The sequence below is a fragment of the Ostrinia nubilalis genome, chromosome 17 (genome assembly GCF_963855985.1).
Source record: "Ostrinia nubilalis chromosome 17, ilOstNubi1.1, whole genome shotgun sequence".
Lineage (NCBI taxonomy): Eukaryota > Metazoa > Arthropoda > Insecta > Lepidoptera > Crambidae > Ostrinia > Ostrinia nubilalis.
The window spans coordinates 464987-490596 of record NC_087104.1 but is presented as its reverse complement, the minus strand read 5'-3'; the positions used below and the strand labels follow the sequence as shown (position 1 = coordinate 490596).

Genomic DNA, 25610 nt, shown 5'->3' with positions numbered 1-25610 from the left:
ATTCGATTTGCTGCGTCACTTAAACAAGCATTGTTTGTGAATCGGGCGTTAGTATCATACATCATCATGGGATCATTTAGTTTCTATTGCAGGAGCACGATGGATATCTACAATCACACCTATATAACTAAGGCTGGCTTTATAAAAACTAGGTGTACCTACTTACGTACCTACAGACGATAGAACTTTAAGCGAAACACTGTCCCCTTATTACAAAAAAGTTAAGCCCGCGACGAACACCGGTTTAAAATCACATTTCCATACTAAATGTCAATTTAAACTAGAGTTCACTCAAAGTCCAACTTTTTGTAATAAGTTGATTTGTATAAATCATAATGTCGACTGTATATCAATCGAGTTTGTTTTCCCGTGAGTGAAAATTTTGCGAAACACCTACCCCAAAAATGCGCGTCCAATCCAATCCCAAAATATCACAACAAAAACGAAAACCCAACTAAACGAATTATTACACGTAAGCCCCGGACACGAACTACATAAATACAATAACCAGTAATCCTCCCCATCCATCACGGAGGATCGCCCCGGTAACGAACCCTGGACACCGCCGATACGGGAATTAGTGGTCTCGTACTGGACGTAACTTCACTTTGGAAGATTTGGGGCTAATTGAGAGCTTGAGGGCATCTTAGAGATGAAGTAATTCACTTTTTGTAGGTAATTTTGGCTTTAATTAATGCTGTCAACTTTTACACAGTCATAATTAATTTTGCACGATAACGTATCGTATCTTATATCTATTAAAGCGAAAGGTCACTGACTGACTCACTCACTTCGGGTTCGTTTTAGAACGTAGGTGCTCATTAAAACGGATTTTACGAAACTCCACCCATAAGGAGGTAAAACGGGATCCACGCGTACGAAGTGTCGGGTGGCCGCTAGTTTCACTATACAACGCAAAGACGGCTATTAAAAAGTTCAAGGTTAGCAAAAGAATTGAACTTATTTTGCTTAATAATAAGTACCTATGTTTCACTTTACACCACGTAGCTGCGTAGGCAGGTAGGCATTTACAGGAATTTTCAAAAGACTTACCTACATTCCTAAGTATTGGAGTATTTGTTAAAACACTACTACTCGTAATTTAGAGAACACTCAACGCGCACTGTGCCACTGACAAAATGAAACTGGTACGTTTGCGAATCAAGTGCGGATTCCGCCGCGCCCGTTTTACAACTACCCGCACATTAACAATAATTTTTAACCGACTTCATTACATCTATTCAGAGCGAGATTAGGGACTGATCACACTATACGAGATTGATATTATTATTAAATGGTGTATTGATTGACTTTAACTAATTTGTTTGAAATATCCCAGTAATTATAATTTCACAGTTATTTTTTCGGCTTTATTGAAATATTTTATGTTTGTTATTATTAGATAAAGACATTTGAAATCAAATATGATACCATGGAATTAAAGTGTAAAGTAAACATAATCGTAAAAAAATACATAAAGTGATTGTACCAATACATAATAGGAGATAACATAGTATTAGTCCCTGGTTTACTATTTCTTTAGTAAAGATATCTCGAACGTAATAATTAAGACATTATATAAATTCCTCCATATCTTCAAATATTAATAAACCGGCCTCGTAATTCGGGGTTATAAAAGTAAATACGGGCCATAAACTAGCAGTAAACAGGCCGTTGGCTTACACTTGTATTTAATATAGCTCGTAATGAAGCGCCGACGCGCGCGGAATACATACAGTGTGATCACAGCCTTATTACAGAAGCGTGGGACTATACCTCAGATCATAGAAAGAGAATAGATATGAAGTCGCGCGTAACTACAACGAGAACCAGTGTCCCCACATTTCCCCCACCACAGCTCCCACACACACATTCAACTGTGTAAAAACAAAGCGACTGAGAGTCTACGACAACATGTGCAACCGGCTTAAAAGTGCTGTGATTGGCCAGAAGGCGTGCCTTATGGCCAATCAATGGCCGCGTGACGTGACGCACACTTTGAAAAAAGCAATTAGAGAGAAGAAAGATAAAATGGAGTCGATAAGATGTCGATACTTTAAATCCTGGGGGCAAGGCTCGAAATTGGTTTAAAAAATGCTTGTATGAAAACCTTTTTATTATTATACGTTATTATTATGTTCTTTAACGATTTTTGTATAAAGGAGTCAGTTCCATTTTGTATGGACGAAAAACTCAGAATCAATTATTGGGACTAAATGAAGTTACCTTATAAATATTAATTTACCCCAACCAAAGCTCAATGTCGTTATCGATGGAGTATAGAAGTTATAGACTGACAAAGTTTGTACGAAAAGTCATGGGCTTAACCCATGACTTTTAGGTACTTGCGATTTTTACCAGTATTTACAATATTGGTAATATATTATTATTTACTTTAATAATAATAACAGGATCACTGTAATTATTATTAACTACTATCGCGCATTAACTTTTTAATTATGGCGAAATTCGTACCGCCTATGTTTATCAAAAATAATGCCTATATTAGGCTTTCAACTAGCTCTTATAGTAATTACATAGTTGACAGTTACTAATCCCTTCTACTATTGTTATTGTTTTTGTAAAAACTTAAAAATCGCAAGCAACTCATGATTTTTTCATTCAAAATTAGAAAATAGAAAATAATAATTTACTTCTATTTATCGATAAATAGGAAACCTTATTAGAACACGAGCCCTGCACTATGTTACAACCGGCACATGCGGCCGTACTGTGTATTTTCACGCGTCAGTGGATATCGGAAGAAATAAAATACATTGCGTAGTTACGCATGACATAAAGTGGTTGCTAACTAAATCGTCAATGTACAACGTGTTTGAATTTTTATCACCACTAATTTCGATATCGCAGTAAATTTCACGGCACTGAATTCGTTCGTAAAAATGTTTAGTTTTTTTTATTTATAAGCAAAATACCAATGGATTTGCAATACTAACATGTGGTAAATGACTTCATTGTTCCTGTAGTTCTTCGTTTCACTTATGTTATTGCACGTTACGACGCATTATCCAACAATATCGGAGAACATTTCCTCAGTACGACTGAATCGCGACTAACCTGGCGTCGCGGGCGATGTTCGTTTCTGGGCATATCGCGGAGACACGCGCCACGCCCCCGTTTCACATCTATTCCCTTCTATGATCTGAGGACTATACATACATAATATAGTGCAGTGGTAGGACTGGAGCGTGATGGCGCCTCACAAACAAAAATACACAGAAATCATTTTATTTTTTGTTCGTTTGTTTCAACAGAATTACATTAACTACTGGACAAGTTTTAATTTCAATAAGTATTTATTAACTTTGCACAATGCACATACGACAAAATGAATGGGAAATCATTTTTCCAATATCAAAATAATCTGCCTATTCATTATATTTGTAGAAATTAATATTTTTTACGTAATGACAGTATTAAATGTCATTCTTTTCATCCTTTTTAGTGATTGATACTTACAAGGTTAACAACATTCACAGTCATTTCAATACTTAAATAAATCATAAAATTTACACCATGATGAACGGAGAAAGTCTACAAACACTTATATGTCAAAAGCTTTTTGTTAACGTTAAAAACTCAATTAAATATTAGAAATCTTCGTCTAGACAAGCTAACTTTTACTTTATGACACGATATTATCCATTATACTTATACTTACGTGGTTTGTGATCATTAAAACATTCATTTTAGTTCCTTTGGCATGTCAATCACAATAGGAGTAGGAAGCCGTATTAAGAAAAGCTATAACAGCTTCCTACTGCTATTGTGAAAAATTTCTTAGCTTAAAATTTCCGCTTAGTGACGACGAGCACCCAACCAGTAACCACACTACCCGCGCCCACCGACTATGTTATAGTACAAGTATAGCGGTACTTCTTGCATTTGCTTGTACTATAACATAGTGGTTGGGTACTTGTGCCGGCGTCACTAAGAGGAAATTTTAAGCTAAGTAATAGAAGGGTTGAGTGGCCAAAGGTCTTAACTAACAAAATGAGTTATGAGTGTTTGAAAATGTTAATCTGCTCATACCACATTTGAATCCTGAAATGTATGAATGCTTGTCAGATAATACCTTTGTTAAGGTTTGACACGTACTACCAAATTTGCGTGTTTTGAGCTCATTAGTCGATTTTATCATCACTTAAAAAACCTATGTTCATGCAAAAAAGTCGATTCTTTAGTTTTGTCAGATAACACCTTTGTCCACTTACCCCTTCAATTTTGTCTTTTTAATATCTAATTATGGATTTCAGCAAAGTAACGCCTGACACTATTAATTATATGGATAGCTTTACCTATTTGATTAATAAATCAAATTAAACCACTCTAGCTACAGTTCAAATTTTGAGAACATAATTTACTGAAAGTAAGGTACTTATTGCTAAGGTTCATTAAGATTCGTCCTGAAAGAATCTCCGAAATGAGAGCCAGAAGTTTCAACCCTCACCGTCATTAAAACCGCGAGCAAACTAAGAAAATACGCTGAAAGAAAGTCAATTCTTAATTCGTCTCATTTCCAAAAGATACCTGAGGCCGATGTCCAAAACCGCTAAAGTTAAAAATTTTAAAAATTTGCACCGTTTAATTTTTCACACAATGTTTCTCGTGAAAATCGCAAAAGAGGTATTTTTGTTCTTTGTTTTATATGCAAAATTAATGAAATATTCATAATGCGATGTGATAAGGACATGTACTTAATTGAATAATTTCCCACATAATTAATTTTGGTGATTCGAAACGAATTATTTATTATTTTGATAAAAAGGCAATATTTTATGATTATAATTGTGACTCATGAAGTTTTACCCCTGGGTCGTTACACCCTGATTATAAGTAGGAGACGATTTTTATGAGTTGTAGATTGTAGACTATCTAGAATAGCTCAAGATTATTGCCTGCCTACCCTTATTTTAAGGACGTTAGGTATAAATCGTCATGGCCGGTTAGCTTTGGTGGGAGCACATTATGAATACTAGTCAGTCATTTTCTGAGCCTACTCGACCGGAAACCGAACTCGAGACCCCTTATGTTAGATTGTGAAATTAGCGTTATGCACCACTGCGCCAATCGGGATTGTCTTTGATCACGTCATGCTTGATGAAGTTGTCATAACATACTAAGTCAATGTCCTTCTTGATACATACGATACATGAACTCAATAGATTGTCTCTTTTTAAAGTCAGTGTATTAAAATGATCAGCATTTTTTCCTTTTTTAATAATTTCGAAATATTTACATAGGCGGTTTTGCCGCTCCGCAGCCATATCTCAAACCCCGCGTCTAGGGGTGGCGATGCCTTGAAGGGCCATTTTAATTTTTTGCTCCGTTGGTTCCGTCTCTTAAAACTTTATTTTTGTTGTAATTATAAACGCCGCGTAACTCGGCGGTCGCTATGGGAAATGGCCGCGCATATAAATCGTGGCTGCCGAGCATTTTGAATTTAAATTCGGCCTTTTATTGTGTTTGTTTTAATTCCTTTTGTATTTAAAGGAACCTTGAACAGGTGGAATGAAGAGTCGCTTTTAATTTGGTGTTTTAGGAAAACAATGTAGTAGATAATATTTTGGGTTATATCAAAGCTGAAACAGCCTAAGCAAAACAACTTTTAGTGGGTAGGTAAGTATAGTTTTGAAATCAGTGTTGGTTCATAAAAATTTACGTGCACGTTAATATTCTTATCCTCATTTCAAAAGTTCAGTGATACATTATTACAAAACATCTCTAAACGATTCAGAGAAACTCAAAAAGTACAATTTTGAGTAACTACCGGAACAAAGCGGTAATGCACAAATAATGACCGAGAACAAAACAAAACTACTGCGAAACGATTTCTTTGGTAAGTTCTATCCATCTTTGTCAATCATGCCTGTATGTCAGAATGAGAGAGAGAGACCAAGTAGTGCGATATCGAAATCTGCCTTGATTCGTAAATTGATGTCATTTGGGATTTTTTCGCAGTAATGCGACGACGTAAGCTCGGTAATTGTTGTGTGATACGGTTTTTCTCTTTTGTACAGAAGCGAGTTGATAATGGTCGTATAACCTATTATGTAGTTTTTCACTTATAAATGGTATAGATTTACGAGGTTCTAATAGCTCAAGAACTCTCAAATTACAAAAAAGCGAATAAATTTGTTCTGAAAAGTGAAAAACATTTTCTTTTAAAGTTCGTTCCTTCGTTCGTTCGTTTCAGCCAAATTACTTCCATAAGTTCCATTGCTGGACCTGCCTCCCCAAAGGCTACTCTTTTAGAGAAGGCAGAAAGAACATTATTGAAATAATTATCTATAACTTGAAATAATTCATCTTCCTCCACTTTATCTATGGTATGCCTATGATCTGCCCGGCATGGAATCCGGGCCTTCCGAGCCGTCCGGACATCGGGCCGAAGATCGCGACCACGATACTACTACGCGGCGAACGCTAAAGTAAACTTGTACTTCTCAATATCTCAATTTTATCTCGGTTAGACTTCCGTGTTGCCTACATTGCTTTTATTAATCAATTGCTTATAGATTTTTGTAAGAGAGAGAGTTTAGCTGTAAATAAGTAGGTACTCAAGAAAAAATAAAAAGTGCTATGAATTAAAAAATTATGACCAGTATGAATTTTAATAGCAGATTATCAACATTTAAACTACAATTTTATCCAATAAAGTCTTAAGTTTTTAGCACTTGTCCTACCTAATAACGTATTTTTTAAACCTGTTGTAACATACACACGTTCATACGTAAAGTACGTTCTTTTTGGAATTTTAAAACAGTCATCCATTTTTACCAGTTTTTTTTCATGAGTATAAAAGTAGAAAAATGGCATCAAAGCCACAACAGTCCAGTCCATTAACTCTTCCTAAACGCGACGTTTCATTTCACATAACGACAACTCCACATCAAACTGCGCCCTTTAAAAAAACAAGCGTGCGCGTCGTAAAACCAGCAATCTCTTAAAACGCGCTTTTTGCGGGTAGAAATAAAAGTCCGCCAACAATGAGTCAAAAGTGACCAAAACGCCGAACAATGCTGTCCACCACAATGCCTGGAAAGTCTGTGGTTTGTATCGACAGACGAACAAGACTACATATAATGGTGGCTTAAAAATGGGTTTTACTCAATTTTGTTGAGTGGAATGGAAACGAGGGAATATTTTAATACGCATGAAAATAAAAAATCCCCAATTTACAGGTAAGTAGTAACTTAATTGAACTTCACATAACTATATTTCGAGGGTAGTCAATGTGTTGGGTGTAAGATTCATTTGAATCATCATCATCATCAACAGCCCTTTACAGTCCACTGCTGGACTATGAGCCTCCTCCACTATAGTGGAGGGTTTTGCCATAATCTCCACGCTTGGCAGGCGGGTTGGAGATCGCAGTTTAAAAGATTGATGTTTTTCAGAGAGCGCTGCTGCCCATTCTCTGTTTGATGTGTAGTCCCTAAGTCGCCTCTTACGACTTACGACGACGACTACGACTCATTTGAATAAATTCTCAATAATGTATAAAGAAAGACGCATTTTGCAACATAAATGAAAAGTCTGATCTGCTGCTGACTGTCTAATATTTTATTAATAACCGACTTCTAGAGACTGAGTGCGTTTGAATGAATGTCATTTGATGTGAAATGATACTGAAGGTGCTACCACTAACTATCCGGTAAGAAATTAATAATAGAATGTGAAATTCCTCACCTGTTCAGGCCTTAACCCCGGCGGCACCCAGGTGTACTCCTCGAGCGCGCAGCCCGAGTCATCATCGCTCTGGGAGTGCCGATGCGGGTCCCCTGGCTTCATGAGTCTCTCCGCGTGCTCCAGCAGGCCCCTCAACTTCCCCTGGGGCACAGGGTGAGGAGACAGCGACATAGCAGATTGAGGAGACTGGGGCGACTGGTAACTTTGCCCTGGCTGGGCTATTTGGGACACGCTGTGGCTGTGCAGGAGATTGTAGTCGGGGTAGTTCCCTTGTACGGGCTGACTTCTTCTGAAGTTTGGGTAGGAGTATGGATGGGGGGAGTTCGACTGGCTGGGCGCTGAGGAGCCGCTATGGCTGGGCTGGGGGGAGGGGAGGGAGGGCAAGAGGCGCGGGGAGGAGATGGGGGAGGAGGGCGCAGGCGGCGGCGGCGATGACGGGTGCTCGTGGAGTGGTGGTGGTGATGATCCGGTTGGAGATACCACGCAGTTTCTGCAGACTGGTCTGGAAAGAAGAGACGGTTATGAATTAGTAACAAGAAGGATTTATTTCGTTCCTAATAATAGTTAATGAGTATAAAATAACATCTCGCTGTACGATTTCGTCAGAATCCAGAAGAATTATGTGTATGTTTCTTTAAAAATCGGTTACCATTATATGGGGGGTTTTAATTGATTATTACAATTTACTACTCGAATGCGTGATACATTGAAAATAATCGCAAATAATCATACAGCAAAATTCTTATTACCAGACCATCGAACACTTTCTAGCTGGGTCCATAATTGAACAATTAATCACAGCCATAACTGGCTATCGCGCCATAAATAATTTGCTATGCTCCGTAGATCAATCCGCAACGATACGCGGACGTGTCACGAACGCGGTTGGATCGGACCCGGTACGTTGGTTAATTCCGATAGGTATGTGGGTGGACTGATTTCTTCATTGTTTTCTGGTTTGTCAATCGCTGATTGCTTTAGTAATCCAGCGAAACTAATGCGGTTACCTTTTGCTTGTGAAATACATGTATGTATGTAGATTCATATCATATTTGACGGCTGCCAGGCGAGGCTGGGTTGCGGTTCGTATCCTTTTTAGGCCAAATGTTAGTCACGAGCATATACTCGGTTCCCGGAGTCATCATCATCATCATGTCATTTAGTCTCCCCTGCAGGAACACGACCCTCTCCAATTTACCAGAGGTAAAGAGGATTTGGAGTACACTCCCCACACTGACCAGCAGACGGGTTGGGGGCTTGGGGTGGGGAGGTCCTGGAGTCATAGTCGTTTCTTATGTTTGTGTACATTCAAATAATACCGAATACAGACGAAATCACATTTAACTAAACACTGAGGCAATATCATTATTTAGTTGATTATGTGTAAGTCTGCTCTACCCAAGATACAATATAATATTACATAGACTCGACGCAAAGAGTCGTGGCAGGCGGGACCATGGAACAGAGATGCACATTCGCCAATATTTCTGATGTGTGTGACGTCACCCATAACCAATGTAAGTGCGGGAGAAAACGTGATATGCACAGCTTATTACGGGTTACACCACCTGCGTACTTATTGTATAATATGTGTACAACCTCTACTGGGTAATTTGTGTGATAGGTGAAACATCATAATCAAGTTATTTTTATAAAACTTGTTGGACGAGTAATTTTTTGCAAGATTAATGAAGTGTTAATCTGTCCTAAGCCAGATATGTGTGCGGCTCAAACGAAGGGCCGGTTGAGCCGATCAGTTAATTTGCCGTCGACAGGGCTATGCATGCTAATCGCCTATTTACTAACGCTTGTTCAACTATTCAGTGATACAATGTGGGTACAGTGTATCAGGGTTACAGGTTTAATTATTCAAGTGATCTTTGAGATGTGCATTAGATACTCAAGCTTTAAGAATAAGCTAAATGTGTAAATGATGATCTTTGGGAATGATCTTCCCTGAGGAATTCTTATTACCAATCCGTTTATAAATTGCAATCAGAGAATAAAGGGTCAAATTCAAATTCTTTATTTTAAGATCCCTTATGTACCTATAGGTTAATTCCATAAAAGGTTTAATGGCTTGAGATGCAAATAAACAATCTTAATTTGAACATAATCAACGCAAGACTAAAAGTTAGTCTTTTATTTTATATGTATTAATTTCTAGAAGCATTTGTGTTATATCAAGACACATTAACCCGTTCACGGCCGTCAAACCAAGCCGCCCCGATCCTGAGCCACAAGTCCATAACTCAATTAGCTGCACAAAGCCACAAAGGCATCCCGGCATTAGGCGCGCGCGCAGCAACAAAGGATCGCGGATCAATCCCAGTGGCATTCTGGTTTTTATCAATAAATCGGCATCTGTTGGGCAATTACATGCCTACAGTGGTTCTCAACATTCGTGAGAAATAAGGTGATACAGTTGCTACTTGTTGCAGTTGATGTTAGTTGCTGACGCTTTCTTTCGTTATGGGAAGAAAAACATTTTGTAACGATATAAAATAAAATTAGTAAACATTTTATAGATTTTCTTAAATTCTGCAAGCAGCCTATAGATTCAAACAGTGTCAAATAATAAAATTTATTAGTGTCAAATAACTGTATAAAACGCCCACATTATTTCTATTGGTAATAAAAGAAATGTGGAGCATCTCTGACAGTTAGTTGAAACATTCCCTTTCCAAAAAGATTGACAACCGTACCAATGGATGATGTATCGATAGTATCGCTTGACGATCGGCCGATCGTGTAGATCGATCGATAGCGGTCGCCGAGACCGCCCAGAGACGATTGCAATGAGTCACGCGGGGTTAACAGAATTACTTTTTTTAATTGAGGCAGATTGAGGCAAAGACAAAAATCAACAAGTGCTTTGATTGAAAATAATGTAGATTCTGATGGTGAAAGTGAAGGAAACTTAAATCATCATTTATTTCCTAACACACACTATAATAAATTAGGTAACATTGTGTAAAATTACAAACACAGTTTGTACTCAAATTACGTTAACCCTGTTTCCGCGGTGTGCATCTCCAAAAGTATTGTAGTGTCGGTCGGACACGCTACCGGCCGGTTCCGCCATCATCGGTTATCTCCACTTGTTAAACGTTAATTAATTCAGTGGCGATTCGTTCTACAATAACTCGTGAGATCGGATAGCGGCCCGACAGAAAAGAGCAGCCAGGTAGGTCTGACAACACTGATTGTGAACAACTTACTGATTGTGCTGCGATTTCCCAAAGATTGTTATTGTGAAGTAGCTAAAGTACTGCAAAATATAATACAATTTTCTAGCAATAAGTTTATTTATTTATTTATTTAACAGGACAACCAACATACAACAGACATACGCTAAAATAATTCTTTACAACGTTTTGGAATCTTAATCAAAGTGTATGACTTAACGATAGATATGTGTTATGAATATCACTTGAGTCTTCCAGTGACTTAGCCCACTTTTAGCTTGGCCCACGGGCCAAGTCACTGGTTTGATTTTTAAATAGTTTTTCTTCCAGTGACTGGGCCAAGTCACTAGAAGACTCAACATTGCAGTCTGCAACTTCTAAACATATTTTTTACGATTTTGCCTGATTTCTCTGCGCTATCATTGTGGTCTGCGGGTAGGGCCAATAAACTGATGTAGGAGCGCGGGTGCCGAAGGTATTTACGACCAGCAGCGCTGGAGGGTTATAAAGGTGCTCGAGGAATGGCATGCGAAATAAACAGGTGGCTTGTATTGTGATTTGGCAGATTTAGATTAACATTGTAGGTAGAAATCTTAATTAGTTGATTCGATATAGATATTCAGTCTAGAGACTGAAATTTTATGGATGTTGTAATTTAGGGTTGGGAAACTGTATAATAGATATTTTGCTTTTAACTTAGTCTGAGTGAGTTGTAAGTTGTAACACTAAGCAGGACCGGTCATTGTGGAAATCCTTGGAGGAGGCCTTTGTCCAGCAGTGGACGTCGACGATTTGGCTGGAACGAATGAACGAACGGGTTTTAATTTTACAATTTCGTCGTACTTAACCATAGTAGACTGTAAGAGCCGACATAAGTTTCTGGCATGGCTCAACAGCAACGATATGTCTGATCGAGTTTCAAATTCACCTTTTCCGTCATAAATTAATTCTAGATCAAGAAGCTAAGGCGCTGTTGCGGTTTACAATACAAATACTACATGTAATGATATTACTCCTACCATTACAAACCGGGTAGATTTCGTGCTTTCTCCTCACTTTCGTTGTCCTGGGAATAGAAGCCGAAGGCTCGTAATGTAATGAGTAGTAATAGTAAATAGCCAAGCCCAACAATACACGTAGCGGACAAACAGAGCGTAGCTGACAGTTGACGCGGACAGGGCGTGTCCGGGGCCATTGTCTCAGAGTCCGGACGCGCCCCTCAAAACAAAGTGGACTTAACTATTTTCTTTTTAATATTGACAGTTTCTGTAATTTTCTAATAGTGTGGGTTGAGACAATTGTCTGGCTGAATGAATCACCATAGGTTTCTGAAATGGCTCAATTAGAAAGCTCAGAAGCATAGAATCATTATTTTTGTTAGTTTATTATGGTAGATAACATGTATAGCGTAGGACCTACCTAATTGATGTAAAACTTGAATATCCAAGACGTCTTCTGGAAATCTAAACGGTTTGAATGACTACAACTTGACACTAAGTACTAATAGTTGCATTGCTGTGACATCAAGGTTTCGCCCCCAAGTATGAATAAATAACGTTCATTATACGAAATAGAACTTAAAAACATCTCTTATCTTCACATGAATTTAACTTTGAAATAGGAAAAAACCAACTGAATTTTAAACAGTTTTTTTTTATTAAAGCCTCACATCCTGGTCAAAAGTTCACAGCTAGGAGCATCCATTAAGCATGTAGGCGCAGCGTGTACACATCTGTCAGTGCGCAGCATGCGTAATGCGCGCTCGCGAGTCGGCGCACGCGCACAATATTATGCGTCGGTATGTCTGCGTGGTCTTGATGGGAAATGTAAACTGAACTTGACAATAGAGAGATTTACATGCCATAATAGTGTTTTGACAAGAACGCACTAGTCAAAACACTAACAGTAAGATAAGATTCATCACACAATTTCAAATTTCATTCCATAAGAGATATGCTACATTCCCACTGTGACAAACTGGAATCCCCGCAAGGCCGCGCACTATCGCTAACAAATCAAAATGTCCATTTTTTATTCTAATAACCGAGTGATTTTCTCCTTGTCACATCTTAACAAACGGCCGTTCCAATATCGTTTGGGCTATTCCAACGACATTACAAGCCACCAAATGGTTTTTGTATGTAAATCCATCTCCAATCGGTTCTTAGTTTCTTACCGATGGCGGTAAAGATCGGTTTGTCGGTCCGATGCACGGTCGACGAACTCCAGTAAAATGTGTTTTATTGGGCTGCCGTAATTAGTTCTTAATCAAGATGGCTGTAAAAGCTTGAAATTGTTGTGATGGGTCAATTTGATTTGGTTTATCTACTGTGAGGAAACTGCGGCTCGGCAAGCACAGAGGCAGCGTCGGGCTTTCTTTACAAGTTCCTAACTCACCGAAATTTCTTGCTTATTTAGTAAATTGTGCCATGGAAACAAAATGGAATGGTTAGTATTCTAATTACCACACTGCGTCAGAAGGAGGGTTATGTTTTTATGTTATAAATATTCCTCCTAGATTATTCTATTCTTTGAATTCTTCTGATGCTGCGATGTGCACCAATACATTTTGTAAAACTTAAAGAAGAAACATAGCGCAATTTGGTTGCGCTACGATTGACTATGCTATCTTTGCAATTCACTAGTCTTTCTGAAGTCTAACAGCGATTACTCTTTAGTTTAGTTTCCTTAAACACCGGCAAGATGACCGGTCTCTACTTTTTATATCGGGCAAAAATAATTACAGTGTCCAGTTCTTTGCCTCCAAATCGTATAACAACCATCATCCGGCTAGAAGCCACGTGCAGCAAACACTCGCATTCCGCTCCATTAGCCGCCGTGTTGGACGCGCAAGCTCGGCCGTCGGATGTAGGTACTAGCTTTTGTTAATTAAGCTCGCATTAAGCTTCGTTTGCACTCGCTTCCGTATTCTCACGAGCTTTTGTAATTTATGGTTACTGGTGTATGTATGATCTTTACTGGATATTTTGGTCTAAACGTATTGGCTAAGCTTTTGGAAAATTGTAAGAGCTTTTCTCGTATTTGGGTGGTAGTTTGGGTGAAATAAAATCTTTTAAAGAAATGTTTTTAATTTCTCCAATTACCATCACAATTAAACATTAACAAACGTATACTTTCCATAAATTGCGTTTCGTCAAAAAGCTTCGCATTCTGAAGTTTTAATAACAATACAAACCACTAACTTACTAAACACAGAACCATTTCTCAGCTATTGTTAAGAATACTTAACTTTCGTACGTTTAAATTGGAACAAACTTGAAACAAAAGGTATGAAATGTGTTAGAATAACTTTAATTGCTTTCGTTTAGTTTCCGCGAATTCCGGTTAAGTTGTGAATAATTAACCTTGTTTATATGGGAATTTCACAGATGATTTTGCATTAAAAATTCCCACATACATACATAGGTAATGGCGGGCCGGAAGACGTAGCGTGGGCAGGCCTCGCACTAGGTGGACCGACGATCTGGTGAAGGTCGGAAGAGCCTGGACGCGGGCAGCGCAGGACCGGTCGTTATAGAAATCCTTGGGGGAGACCTTTGTCCAGCAGTGGACGTCATTTGGCTGAAACGAACGAACGACCATAATGGGTGGCTAATTTGAAAATAACTTTATAATAACTTGATTCCTTTTTCGTTTTTGATGATTTATTTCCAGATTTCCCTTTCTTGGAATTATTATTATTATTAACAATTCCAATATCACTTTCAATAGGTTCCCAATATTATGTTCTCTTTATAGCCCGGTCGTCATAAATCGGACGTTTACTGCGTGCGCTATTATACCGAATTGTATTGCGCTAACGAAGCCAATTCAAGCCGGTTGCATATTCTTGACCGTCGTAAAGTAAACTTTCATTTTATAATATGAGCTTAGTGCTGTGGGTCTAGTTACAATAGTCAAGATTTAAACAGCTGTTTTTCTTTGAGCTTTCGTGGAGAGGTTTGTGAATGGGTTGACGTGTTAAGTTATGGTGGCGGGTAATATCTTGAGAGCCTTACCTAATTGTTATTTACAGGTGTTTTCACCAGTGATTTAGATAGAAAGCGATTTATGAGTCACAATACTCGGGCCGTTAACGTTTATGGTCGTCAGCCCTTCGATACTCACTTCATTAGTCAGTTTTATTTGGTCTTTTCAAGGCGGATGGCGCAATGTGTTTTGAATACACGCGATGGATTTATTTTCTTTACCTCCCCTTAAAGTTAAGAAATTCCCTTCTATAAACTATTCATGCAGTCCCTATTTACCAATGACTGTCACTGCGACTGACTATGTCAACTAACTGAACAGGCAACTATACCATACCATATTTCCCAAAACAAAACTCAAAATCCAAATTCTTTATTACTATTCCACACGTAAGTTATATAAGACCACTAAAATAATATAGGTCAGTATTATGGACCCTGTCGGGAAATTATGGGTATATTTCGATCATAATAATATTTGGCTGTAAACTCATGCTCTGTCATAATTATATCAAACCAGATTACCGTCATTTAATCTCAAAGTATTCCCATATCTCCACTCATAACACTTTTGGTAGAAGAACATTCCCAACACTTCAAACTACAAATTAATATCATCTTTACCGTAACTTATACTGCCTAATTTACTTTTATTGCCCCTAATTGCATTCCTAAGAGAAATAAAATTACCTGCTCTAATTAGTTAGGGAAATCACGGCGATTCTCTACTGTGTTAACGAGGACCAGTCTTGTCTATGTTTTATGGTCCCATAACTGCATAACTTATATCAGAACAGGATTGATTTTAACCTAGATCTGGTTTTATTTATTAAACCTGTAGAATATTATGCCTGTCTGCTTATTTGCTCTAATTCTACTGCTTGTTTTTCTACTTTCAAACAAGTTATAATATTATATGGTGTACTTTTATTGACTGTCGAACGTTTTCTTATGAAATTAACATAAAGATAATAATAATACGTTTGAACATTAAATAATACAGGTACTAATAAAGACCCTTGCGTAGTACCACATAAAACTATCATGGTCTATTTAAAATCAATTGAAGCATTTTTACAGCTTTTGTATTGCATGCATTAGCTTTTAAAGAACATAAACAGCTTAGCGACTTTTATGGAAGCTGATGATATCGTACGCTCTAATCAAGTTATTTTTCATGATCTCAACTGATAATAATTGAAGTCTAAGGAATTAAAAGATGTTTTGTAGCTAAATATAAATAATTTTGCAACAAAATGGCTTGCATACTCTCGCCTTGATTTAATTTTCATAACATATTGCTACTCTTTGCCACTTACGTTAATAGCTGGAAGCGGTTAACTTTAATGCAATTCAAAATATACTTCAACCACTTCTCTTATGATACTATATACCATGTGCTGGTTCTTCGATTAAAACCGTAACATTTCTATGTCGTATAACAACACCCACGGGCAAAACAATGGCAACTTTGAAATTTATCGCCAATTCAATTTGTATTTTAATAGCCTGTAATAGAGTGAGATTTACATAAAATGTGTTGGTCAGATCTAATATATCAGAATCGTCGTTGGGCCCAGATGTTTATCTCTAATTAAAATAGTTTGTATACAAATAAGTTTTTTATTGATGGATACCAAATATGGGCTTCTTAAGATAATATTTGTAATATAGCTTTGAGCAAAAGATTGGTAATTTTAGTGTAGGAAGAATTAGGTCTGATGGAATGATACGCATAGTCTTGAGAAGTAGATGCTTGTAAAACATTGTTTTTATTTCGTAGTTAAAGAGTAAATGTTGGGAGCAACGGACGATCCTAATAATTTTATAACCGTGAAAGCCTTGGTGGATAGATGAATACATATTGGAAATCGATAAATCTCTACAGCTTATATTTCTAGATTTTTGACCTCACGCGAAAGTAGTTAACGGCGTCAGTGGTCTGCATTCTCGCAGAATACTTTTATGATGTATGAATGTGCGCTGGTCATAAACTTCAGAGGTGCTAAATATTTCGTGGTAAGTACCATGGAGCTTGAGATTGTAATTACCATCACAGTCACAGCTTTTAAAGAGTTTCTTTTAGTTTAGTGATTTCGAAAGACTTGATACTAATGTTTGCTAACTAATGTTTGAGTTAATGCATAAATAGGATATAGAGCAACTCTCAAAAAACATAGAGCGTAGTCTACTCTAGAAAATCTTATAAAATTCTCACCGGATACGGTTCTCCGTGTCATACAAGTGTTGGTATACTGATTTATTAAATAAACACTAACTAGAAACATCAAGAAATTTCTCCTCCATAACTGTAAACGTCATTTCTACATTTCCTAGCCTATAAAGCAAGGTGTCGACACCTTATGGGGCGGTCGTAAACCTTAAACCGAAGGATATAAAGTCCATAACTGAGCTTTTTGTTTTTTAATAAGCTCTTAATATGTCATTACTGTACCATTAGGTGTAGCGTCGTTGGTGCCTGCTTTTATAGCGACAGGTAACTGTTAGTTTAAGCCAGGGACATCTCTCTCACGTCAAAGACAGAAGTAACATTATTTATGAAGTAATTATTGAAGTGGGTTACCGACTACCGTTCTATTTGTCTTTACTACCTGTCTGTCTTTGCTGCCTGTATTTTTATTGCATTACTATTGTCACTACTCGTATGGTTTTGCTCGACGCTGAAAATAATTATTCTCAACGAATTTGTTATATGTAATCTTTGATATTTTCGCCAATAACTTTAAATCTGCTATTCGTCAACTCAGCTGTTTCGCCTTCGACAATGAAAACCTCTGCCAATTATTGTCCGTCAGCAGCTACCCTGATCAAACTGTCTTCTCGCTCGCACCAATTAATTTGAACTGTTCCTGCCGAGTCAATTAAAATACCAACTTGTTTCTACGTGATTACTGACTAAGCAAAATGCCTCTTCGGGGTTCCGTATGACCGATAGATGAGATGTATTGATTTTTGTTAGGTACATTAATTTCAACTAGGACATGAATTCGGGTGGCTTAAAAAGAAAGAGTGTGCGAAAGAAACGTAAAGAATTCAAGGATTCAAGAAATTTTGTGTCTATCATTCTCCAGGCCAGAAAATCCCACATGACCCCAGACCTGCCAGCAATCCCGCACCGTCCGGTATTACAAGTACTAAAAATGTTGCGCACATACAGGTCCCTAGACGTTGCGTTTTGATAAATCGGGTAATAAAAAACGCGACGCCATATTTCAAGATGGCGTCGCGATTTGCCGCCATTGCCGCCTCCGTGCGCCCGCGCCGCGGGCGGGGCCGCGCGCCTCTGCTAGTCTACAGGTGTTATTAAGCTTTTTGGTAGCTTGGGCTGAAATTGAAAAACGGAAAAATGATAGTCTTCAGGACGTGCCTGTTGCATTTGGATATTTTGATGATTGTTAAATCGACTTTAACATTGTATACAATTGTTGAATAAGTATTATCGGCGTGAAATATTTTTCAAGAACGGTAGGCTATTGTCTACTTTATTTGTTTCTATTGGCATAGCCGTGAAAATTACTCGCACACCATAGATTTCTGACTTGTTTAGTATAGTTTAACTTGAAAAATCTAGAACCACACAGTGCAGATCAATGTCAGCATTTGAATTTACATTAATTTATTTAATACAGGGTGGAATTTTGTAATGCTACCTGGAGGAAAAGTACTCTTAATACTGTAGATAGAAAATTTTACTGAAAGAAAACATTCCTTTATTTTTGAAAAGAAAGAGAACTGCATTCAAAGTTTTTCGAATTTTTTTCGAAAATTCTCTACCATACTATACAATTTCCTGTACATAATTAAAATAATTTAAGATTTCATGGTTTTCCTTTCATTTGATTTATCAAGTTTGTTAGAGAGATTTCATCCTTATACTTAACCCTAACGATCGATGCAATAAAAATACAGGGTGTAATTTTTAACAGATTTTAGTTGGTTCGAATCCCGGGTGTGGTAAGCATTTTTTTGGAAATCTTTGAATGCAGTTCTATTTCTTTTTAAAAATAAAGGAATATTTTCTTTCAGTAAATTTTTCTATCTATAATATTAAGAGTACTTTCCCTCCAGGTGGCATTACAAAATTCCACCCTGTATACAGAACAGTCAATTCCACACGGTTCACTCCCGTCGATTTTTTCCATCAGGCGCACAATGTTAATTATGTGGGTTTGCGTAAGGCGCGTGGGCTCCAGCAACAAATCGCGCGCAGGCGCAGCCCTCTCATCTCGCTCGAGTTAGTGTTATTGCGATCTGGTACCGGTCGTTATCCTTTTTTATTGCAAACTCTGTATCTAGTGTAATTTGCTGGCAGATAAGTAGTTATCGAAATAGATAAATGGTAACGAGTTTTAAATCGATGAAATTATCGTAAACACGATGCGAAATAAAACTTCGTTGCTAACGTCACGTCGAGATACGAATCGATTCAGCTTTGGCTGAAAACTCTACATTCTATTTTGTATCCAATTTTACAAAGTGCTTAATACTTGTGTTCATAGCTGCATAGGTATTCGAAGTTTTGCTACTAAGGAGTTTTATTGAATGATTTCTGATTTGATTAGGGAAATCTGTAAACCTTTTAAGATCTGTAATTTCTTGAATCTTTGGGAACATTTTTAGACGCAAATTTTTGTATCACACCCGTATACGTAGAAAAGCGGAAATGGATTGGAATCATCAATGTTTACTAATAAATCAACGGTAGTGTTTTCCCTGCCTAATAAGGCCTTCCTCTCACCTCGATATGACTTGAGCAGCACAGAATTTCCATAATTTCCCCTTTATTAATTCATAATTAATGATTTTACATACCAAAGGACGGGTTTTACATAAATTAGTAATTTAAAGTGTACAGTCGTTAGATTTAATGTCAGAACTTCAATAATCAGGTGAGTTATTGGGCATCAATTTATAAGCATGTGTAGAAATGTTCATACATACTAAATTGATGTAATCTATCTTCAAAAGCCTAAGCCATGTTTGTTAATTTAGTTAAGATTGTTTTTTGATCATTAGTTTTAATAATATGCGAAAAAAATGATAGAAAGAGAAATATGTCGTCAGATATTATGATTTGAATACGTTTGTCATAATAAAATATAGGATTATGAATATAAATGGCTGTCGACAGCCCGCGGCACCGTTTACATAAGCTTTGGGTAAAAAATGACACGGAACTCTCCAATAATAATTTAAAATATTTGATGTCATTTGCAAGTTTTTTTGATTCCACTGACACAGTTGACAACAGTAGTTTAATTTAACTGGCGAACAGTTTTTTTTACTTTAAATGAGTCATTTTATCAATTTTGCGATAGCACAGAGCGAAATGCCTTAAAAGTCTGTTTGAAATTGTTTTATTACGTGGTACCCTGATTTGTAACAGCTCATGAAGACACCGTGTTAACATCCAAACCACCAAAACTATCACGCTTCACACCACGCGTCACGCCACACGTCATGTCACGCCAGTCCGCTTGTCATATTCGGTTACCACCTTGTCCATAAGGTTGTCTGCTTCATGTTACGAGTTGCTGTGGATAGAGTAACACTTCCGACGGTTTTGTTGTGGTCTGATTAGAAAGGGTGTATGATATCTGACACTTACATTGTTACATGTAAGTGATAGTATAGATACATATATTGCAAAAAAGATGTATTAGAATACTCGTTAACATTACAGATATGGAAAGTTGCAGACCTCACTTCATAAAACTTAACATTCTTACACTCGCCTCTTTGTATAGGTATTATAGAAATATGTAAACTTGTCAGAAAAAATTGTCATGAATATTCCCAAGCCAAAGATCTCTATCCTCAGGAAAGAAACCTTAGACATAGAAATAGACTAGTTCCACCGTTCACTAAATTACATCTAGTTAGCTCAGGAACCTATCATATGTCAATAAAAATATATAACATGATACCTAAGGAAATAAAAGGCATTGAAAAAGAGAATTTGTTTTGTAAAAAATTAAAAGAATGGCTACTAAGTAAATGTTTCTACACGTTAAAAGAATTCTTTGATCTCAACTCTAGATAAATAAATAAATATACCTAAGCAATTGTAAGTAAGTAAGTAAGTAAGTAAGTAAGTAAGCATTTATTTGCTGCACACAAAGTCACATACATAGTAAGTTCGACAAAATAACATAATACAATATTTAACATGCACATTCAAAAATAAAAAAAAATAAATAAATAACAATGAGAAATGAAATAATGTGAGCAGAGTTGCGGCAGCAAAAGGTCTGTAATATTGTTATTTTGATAATTTAGATTTTAATATTGTATGTACCTATAATGTTGCAATGCCCTTACAGGGCCATGTTTCGGGACTCTGTATTAATATTTAAGATCCAAATGTACCAACATGATGCAATAAACATATATGACTATGACTATAGTTCATTATAATAGTTGTTTGAGCTGTTTTGTGGCATTGTTCATTGTGATGTAATCAAATAGGTAAAATGATAACTCCGAGTGATTTGATGCCAAAATTCGAACGAGGTTCGAATCACATTTTCTGAGGATTTCCAATGGAAAGTACCCATAATTTATACATAACTTATTTAAAGCATATAATAATTATAAGCTCAAGATAACAACAAAAGTCATGTTATCAGTGTCAGGAACTACAACCCTCGTGTCCACTTAACGAGGTCCCAGAGTCAGCAGACAAGGCTACTGCCGCTTCTTAGCACAGCCTCGGGACGAATCTCAAGTTATTCCTAAAACATACCCAGGAAATCCTGCACATACACGCTCCAGGCACAGTCTAATCACTGGATACTAAAACCCATGTTTACTTTAGAAATTGACGCAAACTCCGATTAGGAGCGATCGAACCGTTTAATGGCGCATTACCCCAAGATGTCCGACAAAAAGTACGATCATGCGTAAGCGCACGGAATAGTTTTGCATTTTTGATGGCGCATAAACTGCGCCTCTTTATGATACGCCGCGAAGCCATTAAAATATAATTACACAAGCATCGGCCGGAGTAAGGCTGTTTTAGATAAAAGTTCGAAATTGGATAAAGGTCCATGAAATGTTCGTTCGTTTCAGCCAAATGACGTCTACTGCTGGACAAAGGCCTGCCCCAAGGATTTCTGCCCGCATCTAGGTACTTCCCGCGACCTTCACCAGTTCGACATGGCCAGATCAGATTCACATGAAATGTAATTGATTTAATTGCAAGCGTACTTATGTTAAATGATAAAATTAAATGCATCCTATACGTTAAATTACACAAGATCAACTTGGCATTCAAGAATTTCAGGATGCTATTTCGTTTGATGCGCCGACAATGACTGCTAATGTATGACACACTATTAAGCACGTACATGTAGCGTTCTTCGTTAGCCCGCATAGCCTGGAGATGTTTAACCTTTAAGCTGGCCTATTAAGATAAGCTAAGTCTACGGCTACTTGAAATTGCTAAAAAACTACTTATACAGTTTTGCTTCGGGTCTCTACTGATATAAAGTGTACTATCACAAAATATAACAGAAGACAAACTCCATACTAAACGCGCTCGAGCCACGCACACATAGACACCGCTCTAGCAAGACTGTCTTGGACGAATGCGAGCGCGACGTGGCGCGAGCGCGACAGACGTTCGCCACACGTTCGCTGTGATTCGCTTGAGTCACGCGCCGGTCAACCGCCTGTGATATTATTTTGTTTTGCGAAATTGACGAAAATGAGTGAACAGAAAAAGTCGTATTACTTATAATTGTTCGGTATTTGGTTGCTCAAACTCACATTAAATACCGAATTTTCATTTTTTAAATTACCAGTTGATTCGGGGAGGTAAGTAAGTTATTTATTTGAATTTCAATTGAAACTGAAAGCCAACTCAATTATTAGGAATATCGAATTGTTTTAGAGAGGTTTTAAGAATTATTGGATAACTAGCTTTTGCCCGCGGCTTCACCCGCGTGCAATTCAGTTTGTCACAGATCGTCATAAATTATAGCCTATATGTTATTCTGGGTTATAAACAATAATACTGTAAAGTTACATCAAAATCCGTTCAGTAGTTTTTGCGTGAAAGAGCAACAAACATCCAGACATCCAAACTTTCGCATTTATAATATTAGTTGGATAATAGTGTCAACCACTCATCTAAATACTACTTCCTTCTCGTGTATTTGTTTGCAAACTATTACTATAATAACGTACTAAATATAAATAAGTATACGTGGATATCTTTTATTGTCTTTCTTGCATAGTATTAAGAGTAACATTTTTCTATCATAACGAAATAAACGCAATACATGACAAGACAACCCTAGCGCGACGGCCGAGCGTGCGAGCGAGAGAGGTATGCAAAGCGAGGTACATACATGAGTTTACCTTCTGTTATATTTTGTGGTACTATGTTACGAGCATGTACATTTGAGGCGTATTTGCATTTCTTAAGTAGATCTGCATAAGTGTGTTTCTACTCGTTTTGCTGGTAGTTAATGAATCGTGGGATAATGAAGATAATGTGTTTACATCAAGATGTTTTTAAACGTTAGGGTTCGTTATTGATTCAGAAGAATCTCTTTATGTATTCTATTCAATTTGACTAATTTTTAAATCAAGATGCGAAGAATTAAAGACTGAGCGAAAAAAAGTTTGGCACATTTAGACAGTTCAGGATGGTTAAAATTTTCAATTTTATACTTTAGTTAAAGGTATCCGATGATTGAAAAATCTGCCTTTAACGGGTTTAATTATAGCGATCATTAGCGTTATTTAATTAATTCGCGTGTAAGATGACTGGATGCTGTAAAGATGATGGCCCTTGAGAAAAACCTATATCCATCACCGAACAAGTTCCAGCTAATTTTATTAACATTTAATTAATAACAACACGGCACACACATTAAGAAGGGCAATTATTGGACGAGCTAATTCGCCGGGTGGAGTGTTGCGTTAATTATTTGATTGATTTTGATTGGTACCCGGTTCCGGTTACAAGGGATGGCCGTGTCGGTAATTATTGCACGCGTCGTGTCGCCTATGGCTGTACACAAGCAGAGCTAACACATTCCCTTACTCTATCGGGTGGTGGCTGGAGTATTGCTCTATGTTAAACGAACTTTATGTAGGTAAGTAGTATACTCGTAAGTAAAAAACGAATGATTTTCAACCGACTTCAAAAAAGGAGGAGGTTCTCAATTCGACCCGTATGTTTTTTTTTTCTATGCTTGTTACGCGATAACTGCGCCAATTATGAACCGATTTGAACAAATCTTTTTTCGGCGTATAGGTAATACCTCAAGGGTGGTCCCATTTAAATTTAATAATAGAAAAAACAACCCCCAAGGGTGGAAAATTGGGGATGAACTTTTTTATACCCAGTATCTCCGCCGATTATGAACCAATTTGAACGAATGAATCAATTTGAATTGAATTTATTTTTTTGTTGAATAGGTATTATCAAAAAGGTGGTTTCATGCGAATTTGAAGAAAATATTTCACCCCCAAGGGTAGAACATTTTTTAATTTTTATTTTTTTTTGTGTTCACGCATTTGAAGTCGGTTTTTTTTAAAGTTAATTATTTTCGTAATATAAAAGGGTTGCAATTCACGAAGGCGTGTGAGCTTTACATGATTGTGTGGTGGCTCGCTACTGTTCGTTTTTAAAAAGTTTTGATAGACATTACACTATCGTTATGTGCATGTATGTACACGTACACACACAAGTAAAGTGCACTCGCCTTCGTGAGTTGCAAGAACTATAACAGAATTTAGTTTTTGGTATAGTTTACTCAGACAGCGGCCTAACATAGTAGGTGTGTTGGAATCGGCAACAAAGTTGATCCAATTTTCCACCCGCTGTGGTATCAGATCAGGCTCTAGGCAATGTGTATCGGCAATTTGTTTTGCGGGTGCATTAATTCATTTAATGTACTTTAAGACAATGCAGTGCCTTCACTTTGTTAAACTGTTTCAATCTAATACACACAGTTTAGACACACATTATGGCCATAATAACAGATGCTAGGCCATTTTTTTTTGCTACCGTTAAAAGCCCCTATGAACATATTGCTTTGGTCCTTGGCCAATATGTTTTTCTCATGACCAGGTTTAGCAAGGTTTCGAAATCTGAAGAACAATAGTATTCGGTATCACGATACTCGCGTCAAACTATTGGCATTTCAGTGGAATGTAAGAGAGATCTAATGCTAAGTATTTGGCAATTTAACGCGAAGATATCGAGCATATCTCTTAATAAAATATTTTTGTTTCTCTACTGATTGCCAAATGCGTATAAACCAGAAAATCATTACAAAAGTTTCATCTTTCTTATACTTAGTTTAGTGATTTAGTAATCTTGTTTGATCCCAGCGTTTGATAAAAATGCACGCCCATGCCTCTCAGACTTCCTATTTGTAGCTTGATGTAGTTAATAAAACAATAACTTTATCACCCATCTCTTGTACGCCGTAATTATGAACGTTGCGCATGAAAAAAGGTAAACAGCTTTTCGATATTCTTTAATCTCAAGCAAAATAGGGCAAGATTATTCAAGAGCATACTGGGCTGTATCCGCTAAAGTACACGACAAAAATCCATTGCAGCGAGCAATAATTTGTTCCATTTTAATGAACCGCGGCCATGCAAATGGCTGCATGGAATGCATCGACGGGCCACCATGCAGCCCGTGTAATACTTGTATGCAAACATGCGAGCTTAT

General features: G+C 37.2%; 1 protein-coding gene and 1 long non-coding RNA gene across 2 annotated transcripts in view; one reads left to right on the top strand and one right to left on the bottom strand.

Moving 5' to 3' along the window:
- The window catches only part of LOC135079786 (protein espinas-like), a 177640-nt gene that overhangs the window by 85000 nt on the left and 67030 nt on the right, over window positions 1-25610 (bottom strand). Inside the window, exon 3 of the mRNA XM_063974386.1 lies at window positions 7714-8215. Coding sequence (XP_063830456.1) covers window positions 7714-8215 — 502 coding nt within the window. The remainder of the gene's footprint in view (window positions 1-7713; window positions 8216-25610) is intronic.
- LOC135079797 (uncharacterized) lies at window positions 20879-21312 on the top strand. The gene is made up of 2 exons (XR_010258901.1): window positions 20879-20978; window positions 21161-21312. It is a non-coding gene; the product is annotated as an uncharacterized LOC135079797 (long non-coding RNA).